Raw genomic sequence first — 8973 nt, forward strand, 5'->3', positions numbered from 1 at the left:
AGGTCTAAGTCTCATGGCCCTTTATCAGAACCCAGAGTTTTGGGAAGATTGGAGAAACTTAATTTTTCGCCCGAAAAAAAAAAAACATAAGGGGTACCACTGTGGTTTTTTTTTTTCGGGCCGAATTTTTGAGTTTCGATATCTCAGCTCTGGAAGGGGCTAGAGCCTCCATTTTTGCACTCAGGTCTAAGTCTCATGGCCCTCTATCAGAATCCAGAGTTTTGGGAAGATTGGAGAAATTTAATTTTTCGCCCGAAAAAAAAAAAACCGTAAGGGGTACCACTGTCGTTTTTTTTTCGGGCCGAATTTTGGAGTTTCGATATCTCAGCTCTGGAAGGGGCTAGAGCCTCCATTTTTGCACTCAGGTCTAAGTCTCATGGCCCTCTATCAGAATCCAGAGTTTTGGGAAGATTGGCGAAACTTAATTTTTCGCCCGACAAAAAAAAATGTAAGGGTTACCACTGTTGTTGTTTTTTCGGGCCGAATTTTTGAGTTTCGATATCTCAGCTCTGGAAGGGGCTAGAGCCTCCATTTTTGCACTCAGGTCTAAGTCTCATGGCCCTCTATCAGAATCCAGAGTTTTGAGAAGATTGGAGAAACTTAATTTTTCGCCCGAAAAAAAAACGTAAGGGGTGTTGTGAATTTGATCCTTTAATTATACTTTTTATTTTTTTTTTTTCTTTCTCCTTACATATTTGCACTTCATATCCCACAATCCTTTTGTCAGTTTCACTACATTACCCATACACCCCCTGGGCAAGGTCTATAAGTAGACCTCACTTCCTCCCTTTTTTCCTTTTGTATTGGTGAGGTGTGGTGGTTGGAATGGACACCCAACCATGTCCTTTCCTTAGGATGCGTTGAGTAAGTTTGTTTTGCCAATTGTTTAAAATATATGTTGTTGATATGTTACTGATGAATTATATGAGTTTAATTTCCTTTATTGTATTGTTTGTAGTGACTAAAGACCATCTTGTACGTCCTGTTTATCCTGTCCCTCCATTAACATCTGTTCATTGGCATCATGTGTGTCAGCTCCATGTGAATTAAGACTTTATCATCCTGAACTGAAAATAAAAGAGAGCAAAGGACTGGTATTTTTTCCATGTGTTTTAATCAGACACACCATCAAGTTTCTACAACTCCAACGAACTTTGGATACATTTAACATCTGAGATCCAATATATGGTCCTTCGAGCCGGAGATAGAAATTTGGTGGAATGGATTACCATGCAAGACCTGCAATCCGGCGCAGCCTGAGAAGCAGAAGACCTCCTGCCCGTTTTGTTGACTGTATGGTGAGAGAATATGGTCCTCCTCCGCCTCCCTCACCAACACTAGTTGTAAGTGATCATCACCAAACTCAGTATGAAAATCCACCTTTAAGACATTCCCCAAGCTCATTGGCTCCTTGTGAACAGCCTCAACATGATTTGCTCGATATGGATGTTAAACAAGAAATACTTGGACTTAAGGGTATGCTTGGTGAGATGATGTCTAAAATGTCCCAGTTAGTAGTTTCTTCCAGACATTCTGAATTTTCTGAGTCTTTTGATGATGCTTCTGATGATGATGATAATGCCTTAGTTAATCCATCTATTGTTCAAGAATTGTGTGCATGTATTAAGACAGCTGAAAAGAAACCTACATGTGAGAAATGTAATTCCTCAACTGTTCCTTCACTGCTTCCATTTAGTAGGCCTAGTTCTCTGCCTCTTCCTCCTTCCTCATTGTTACGTAGTCCACCCCAACAGATGCACACACATGATATAGCATCACAACTACAATTTAGTATGTTACAACCTTCTATTGTTCCATTGGTTCCTGGGCCTTCTAATTGTCAGTCCCCTCAAGTGCAAACATCACCAGTGTTGGTACAACCAACTGGTCCACCACAACCAGTTTTACCATGTAGTTCATTTTCCTCTGCCATGGTTCATTCTCAGTTATCCTCACAAGTAACATCAGCACAGTTACCTCCACAGCCTCGGTATGCTGTTTCTCAGTATTCACAGCCATTAGGACCATCCTCTAGCTCGGCAATTCCTCATGTAGCCTCAGCTAATGTAGGCCCTCACATGCAATCTGTAGGTCAGGTAGGGAATGATGTTGTACAACCTCCTGCCCCACATATTCAACCAATTGTTCCCACTACCCAGTCAACTGCAATTCCATTCCTTCATCCTTATCCATATTCCCAACCATATTATGCATCATATCCTGTTCCTTCCTATCCTACTTCTCGTGTTCAGGGACCTACCTTTCCTTTCCTGGTTAATGATGATCCCCAAGAATTTGCAATGTTGCAGCTAGCATTGACAAATTTGTTGTCACCCCATGAGCCAGAACATTACAAATTCCATATCTTGTTAGATCATTTAAAATTTTCTCCAGCTCGTGATCTAGCTTTAGCTTATGCTAACGATCCTAGGCCTTACAGTATGGCTCTTTTTGCACTACAGCAGAAATATGGGCAACCTCACCAACTAGTTTTGAGAGAAATCAAAGCCATTCTAGCTCTCCCCAGGGTGAGACCAGGTGACAGCAGAGCATTTAGTAGCTTCGCATTAAAGGTTCGAGCTTTGGTTGGCATGCTCCAATCTTCGGGCCAAGACCAAGTTAAATCTGAATTATCCTGTGCTTCTCATGTACAGCAACTACTCAGTAAACTGCCCACAGAGCATGTGACCAACTTTGCCCGTTATGCCCGTACAATCCTAAAGGGTCAAAGCTACAACCTGATTAGCTTTTCCGCTTGGCTCCAAGAAGAAGCTGAGTGTCAAGCAATGGCTGATCAGGTTAGTGACTTTCCAAAACCATTCCTGAGTAAACCTCAACCAAAGACTTCCATTAACACTCGAACAGTCTTGTACGGAGTTAACAGTAATTCTGTTGTGCCAAGATCCATTAATAAGCAACCCCAGAATGTGAGAGATGGAGAATGGAGTTCCAAATATTCATGCGCCTATTGTTCCAGTAGAGATCATTTCATTGGCCTGTGCCCCTCTTTTAAATCTCTAGAAGATACCAGGAAGGATGCATGGATTAGAGAGAACAAAAGATGTTGGAGATGCGGGCTTAACCATCTAGCTGTCAACTGTGACTTGAAGAAACCCTGTCCACAGTGCAAAGGCAGACATCTTGGTATCCTTCATGGAGTTAATTGTCGTGACCAAGATAACGGTACATTCTATCTTAGTCGCCTTGGAGGTTCTGGTAGGGTCTTGCTTAAAGTTGTTGAAGTACTTCTCCATTATAAAGGAAGATCCTTGCAAACCTATGCCATCTTAGATGATGGATCAGAACGTACCATGTTGCTACCTCAAGCATCTGAGTCTTTGGGCCTCAATGGGGTACCTGAGTCCCTAATTGTTAGAACTGTACGTCAAGATACCCTTGCACTTGAAGGTTCTTCTGTAACCTTTGAAATATCTTCCATGACCAATCCAGAAAAGAAGTATTCCATTTCAAATGCCTTTTCTGCTGCTAGATTGGGACTGGCAGAACAGACGTATCCTGTTGAGATCTTGCAGAGACGTTTCAGACATCTTCGAGACTTACCCCTTCCAGCCTTCTCTAATGTCCAACCACTTGTTCTTATCGGTGCAGACTATCCACACCTGATAAATCCCATTGATCAGGTGTATTTCGGGCCTCCTAAATCTCCAGCTGCAATACAGACCAGGTTAGGATGGGTACTTCAAGGCCCAATACCGATTCCTAACACTGATGAGACTCAGTGTCTTTTTACCATCGCTAATCCCCTAGAAGAACTTCGCCATGATGTGGAGAAATTATGGAAAGTAGACATCCTTCCTTTCAGGAATGAGAAAGTCATTACTAGGTCTAAGCAAGATCAGGCAGCTATGGAATTGTTGGCCTCCAAGTCTAAAAAAGTTGATGTGGATGGTGTGAAAAGATATGCCACTCCGTTATTGCGCACTTCTTCCGCCATAAAGCTGCGGACCACACCAAATGCAGTTATGTCTTCTCTCAGATGTATCGAACGACGCCTCCAGAGAAATCCTAAAACTGCTGCTGTGTACAACCAAGAGATTGCTAAGTTGGAGGAATCCGGTTATGTTTCCAAAGTGGAACTTCCCCATGATTCATCTGATGAATCGTGGTATATTCCTCATCATATTGTGGAGCATAACGGAAAAAGGAGAATAGTCTTCAATTGTTCCTATCAATATAAAGGTGTGTCACTTAACAGTCAACTTCTTCCTGGTCCACAGTTGGGCCCTTCCTTACTTGGTGTCCTACTCCGGTTTCGTCAGTGCCCAGTGGCCATTAGTGGGGATATAAAATCCATGTTCCATCAAGTTAGGCTATTACCAGAAGACCGTTCTCTCCTACGCTTCCTGTGGCGCAATATGCAGAGCACAAATCCACCTGACATCTACGAATGGCAAGTTTTGCCCTTTGGCACGGTATGTAGTCCATGTTGCGCAACATATGCTCTACAAAGGCATGTCCATGATCACCAAGAAGGGTATGAAGATATAGCGAGCTCTGTACTTCAGTCATTCTATGTTGACAACTGCTTAGAGAGTTTCCCAAATGTGCAATCTGCTAAGAACTTCTTAGACCGAATGCGTTCTTTACTGATGAGTGGAGGATTTGAAATTAGACAGTGGGCAAGTAACCAGCCTGGTGTTGTCCGACATCTCCCTCCTGAAGCCAGGTCTGAGAATGCTGAACTGTGGATCAATCAAGACAGTTTAGATCCCAAAGAAGGAGCTCTGGGTCTGAGTTGGCACTGTCCCTCTGATTCATTAGGGTATCGATCCCGAACAGTGGAGTATAAGACAACAACCCTGCGTAATATATATAAAGTTCTCGCCAGTCAGTATGACCCATTGGGTTACATAACCCCCTTTACAACGCGAGCTAAAGTCATCATACAACAATGCTGGATGAAGTCCCGGGGCTGGGATGATCCCCTTATGCCAAATCCTATTCAACAGGCCTGGAAGGCTTGGGAAACTGAGCTCCCTGACCTGTCATTAATACAGCTTCCACGTTGTTATCTAAGTTTACCTTCCGACCAAATCACATCCAGAGAGTTGCATATATTTTGCGACGCCTCAGAGAGCGCATACGGGTCTGTAGCCTATTTGCGAATGGGAACTGACAAGGGTGTGGTACATACTTCCTTCATCATGGCAAGATCTCGAGTTGCCCCAAAAAAGCAAATATCCATCCCTCGTCTTGAACTTTGCGCTGCTCTAACAGGTGCACAGCTTTGTAAACTCCTGCAGAATGAATTGACTCATCCTTTGACAAATATTGTCTTATGGTCCGACTCGACAACTGTCTTGTCTTGGCTGCATTCCCTCTCCTGCCGTTACAAAGTTTTTGTAGCTAATAGAGTCACTGAAATATTAGAGCTCACTGACCCCTCTTCTTGGAGATGTATTCCATCTGCACAGAATCCAGCAGATGACATTACGAGAGGCAAAACTCTTGTAGAGCTAGCCAAACCTGATCATAGATGGCGACAAGGTCCAACGTTTCTGAAATTTCCTCCAGATGAATGGCCCAAAAATCTAGTATCTACATCTGATAGTCCTGATCCTGAGCTTCGTAAACCACTCTTTTGTGGGTTAACACAATTGGATGATATTGTACTCCCAGATCCTGCCCGTTTTAAATCATGGTCAGAGTTACAGTTTGCAACAAATGTGTTACTGCGACAACATAGTGAGGACTCTTGTGACGCCTCTTCTGTCCAAAATCTCCTTTTGAGACAAGCCCAGCAACAAAGTTTTCCCTCCGAGTATCAGTGTTTAACGAAAGGAAAGCCCATTGAACCTCAAAGTTGTCTCCTAACACTTTCTCCCGAATTCAATGAAGAAACGGGACTTATTGTAGTGGGCGGTAAGCTCAGGCGTGTAGAGGATATGGAACCTGGAATGGTTCATCCAATCGTCCTCGACCCCAAACATCCATTGACCCAGTTAATTATTAAGGACTGTGACGAGAAACTTTTCCATCCTGGTCCAGAGAGAGTTTTCTCAGAACTTCGACGCAATTACTGGATAATTAGAGGGAGACAAGCCGTAAAAAAACATCAGTGGTCTTGTTTTCAATGTAGGAAGTGGAGAGCCAAGCCATCTATTCCTCAAATGTCAGATCTTCCACTCTCCAAGCTCCGGTTGTTCAAACCTCCCTTTTGGTCCACCGGAATGGACTGTTTTGGTCCCTTCCATGTAAATATTGGCCGTAGAACAGAGAAGAGATGGGGCATTCTGTTTAAGTGTCAGACCACTCGATGCCTGCACCTTGATTTGTTGAGCAGTTTAGATGTGGACAGCTTTCTAATGGGCCTACGTCGTTTCATATCCAGGAGAGGTAGGCCGTATGAGATTCTTTGTGATCAGGGAAGCAATTTCCGTGGAGCTGCAAGAGAGTTAAAGGAAGCCTTCCAGAACCTTCCCACTGAGCTACAAGACAAACTGGAAAAGCAGCAGATCAAATTTAAGTTTAATCCACCACAAGCTCCTCATTTTGGGGGGTCATGGGAAAGAGAGGTCCGTTCTGTTAAAACAGCATTGCGGGTGGTACTCGGCAGTCAAACCGTATCAGAGGAAGTCCTACGGACCGTTTTGACAGAAGTTGAAGGAGTGTTAAATTCAAAGCCACTTGGTTACGCCTCTTCAAATATTTCAGATCTCGACCCCATTACTCCAAATCTCCTCCTCATGGGGCGGCGAGATTCGTCTTTACCTCAGGTGATTTATGCCAATACTAAGCTCCTTGGCCGCAGATCTTGGCGCCACAGCCAGGCCCTCGTTGACCAGTTTTGGACATCTTTTATCCGACATTACTTACCAGGTCAGCAGCTCCGTCAAAAATGGAATAGAGAAAAACCTAATCTAAATGACTCTGCTGTCGTGTTAGTAATTGATTTTCAACTCCCAAGAGCATCATGGCCCATTGGCAGGGTAGTACGCCTCTTACCTAGTCAGGATGGACGTGTCAGAGTAGCTGAGATTGATATTAATGGAAAGACGTATGTACGTCCAGTTGCTAAGTTGATTCCATTACCTGAAATAGATGAGTAATAGCAAATACATGACTGTATTTGGGGGCGGCTGTTGTGAATTTGATCCTTTAATTATACTTTTTATTTATTTTTTTTTCTTTCTCCTTACATATTTGCACTTCATATCCCACAATCCTTTTGTCAGTTTCACTACATTACCCATACACCCCCTGGGCAAGGTCTATAAGTAGACCTCACTTCCTCCCTTTTTTCCTTTTGTATTGGTGAGGTGTGGTGGTTGGAATGGACACCCAACCATGTCCTTTCCTTAGGATGCGTTGAGTAAGTTTGTTTTGCCAATTGTTTAAAATATATGTTGTTGATATGTTACTGATGAATTATATGAGTTTAATTTCCTTTATTGTATTGTTTGTAGTGACTAAAGACCATCTTGTACGTCCTGTTTATCCTGTCCCTCCATTAACATCTGTTCATTGGCATCATGTGTGTCAGCTCCATGTGAATTAAGACTTTATCATCCTGAACTGAAAATAAAAGAGAGCAAAGGACTGGTATTTTTTCCATGTGTTTTAATCAGACACACCATCAAGTTTCTACAACTCCAACGAACTTTGGATACATTTAACATCTGAGATCCAATAAGGGGTACGTACCACTGTCGTTTTTTTTTTTCGGGCCGAATTTTTGAGTTTCGATATCTCAGCTCTGGAAGGGGCTAGAGCCTCCATTTTTGCACTCAGGTCTAAGTCTCATGGCCCTCTATCAGAATCCAGAGTTTTGAGAAGATTGGAGAAACTTAATTTTTCGCCCAAAAAAAAAACGTAAGGGGTACGTACCACTGTCGTTTTTTTTTTCGGGCCGAATTTTTGAGTTTCGATATCTCAGCTCTGGAAGGGGCTAGAGCCTCCATTTTTGCACTCAGGTCTAAGTCTCATGGCCCTCTATCGGAATCCAGAGTTTTGAGAATATTGGAGAAACTTAATTTTTCGCCCAAAAAAAAAAAAATGTAAGGGGTACCACTGTCGTTTTTTTTTCGGGCCGAATTTTTGAGTTTCGATATCTCAGCTCTGGAAGGGGCTAGAGCCTCCATTTTTGCACTCAGGTCTAAGTCTCATGGCCCTCTATCAGAATCCAGAGTTTTGGGAAGATTAGAGAAACTTAATTTTTCGCCCGAAAAAAAAAAACGTAAGGGGTACCACTGTCGTTTTTTTTTTTCGGGCCGAATTTTTGAGTTTCGATATCTCAGCTCTGGAAGGGGCTAGAGCCTCCATTTTTGCACTCAGATCTAAGTCTCATGGCCCTCTATCAGAATCCAGAGTTTTGGGAAGATTGGAGAAACTTAATTTTTCGCCCGAAAAAAAAAACGTAAGGGGTACCACTGTCGTTTTTTTTTTCCGGCCGAATTTTTGAGTTTCGATATCTCAGCTCTGGACGGGGCTAGAGCCTCCATTTTTGCACTCAGGTCTAAGTCTCATGGCCCTTTATCAGAATCCAGAGTTTTGGGAAGATTGGAGAAACTTAATTTTTCGCCCGAAAAAAAAAAAAACGTAAGGGGTACCACTGTCGGTTTTTTTTCGGGCCGAATTTTTGAGTTTCGATATCTCAGCTCTGGAAGGGGCTAGAGCCTCCATTTTTGCACTCAGGTCTAAGTCTCATGGCCCTCTATCGGAATCTAGAGTTTTGAGAAGATTGGAGAAACTGAATTTTTTGCCCGACAAAAAAAAATGTAAGGGTTACCACTGTTGTTGTTTTTTCGGGCCGAATTTTTGAGTTTCGATATCTCAGCTCTGGAAGGGGCTAGAGCCTCCATTTTTGCACTCAGGTCTAAGTCTTATGGCCCTCTATCAGAATCCAGAGTTTTGAGAAGATTGGAGAAACTTAATTTTTCGCCCGAAAAAAAAAAAGTAAGGGGTACGTACCACTGTCGTTTTTTTTTTTCGGGCCGAATTTTTGAGTTTCGA

At 42.8% G+C, this 8973-nt stretch overlaps 1 protein-coding gene across 3 annotated transcripts; it reads left to right on the top strand.

Moving 5' to 3' along the window:
- The first annotated feature begins 655 nt into the window (after positions 1-655).
- On the top strand, positions 656-7560 carry LOC120463714 (uncharacterized). Of its 3 annotated transcripts, XR_016146798.1 has the most exons (3): positions 656-864; positions 959-7333; positions 7428-7560. XR_016146798.1 is itself a non-coding variant. In XM_089120919.1 (2 exons), exon 2 carries the CDS (start codon positions 1221-1223, stop codon positions 7068-7070), a length of 5850 nt encoding a protein of 1949 aa, XP_088977045.1. In that variant the 5' UTR covers positions 656-864; positions 959-1220; the 3' UTR covers positions 7071-7560. The 3 variants fall into 3 exon arrangements, 1 of the variants encoding a protein (XP_088977045.1); XR_016146799.1 differs by having other exon boundaries at positions 656-7333; XM_089120919.1 differs by having other exon boundaries at positions 959-7560.
- The last annotated feature ends 1413 nt before the right edge of the window (positions 7561-8973 follow it).

Source organism: Pimephales promelas, chromosome 16, assembly GCF_988280905.1.
Source record: "Pimephales promelas chromosome 16, fPimPro1.hap1.1, whole genome shotgun sequence".
Taxonomy (NCBI): Eukaryota; Metazoa; Chordata; class Actinopteri; order Cypriniformes; family Leuciscidae; genus Pimephales; species Pimephales promelas.

Coding starts and splice junctions, on each gene's coding strand:
- LOC120463714 (XM_089120919.1), top strand. CDS start 1,221: ATGGATTACCATGCAAGACCTGCAATCCGGCGCAGCCTGAGAAGCAGA.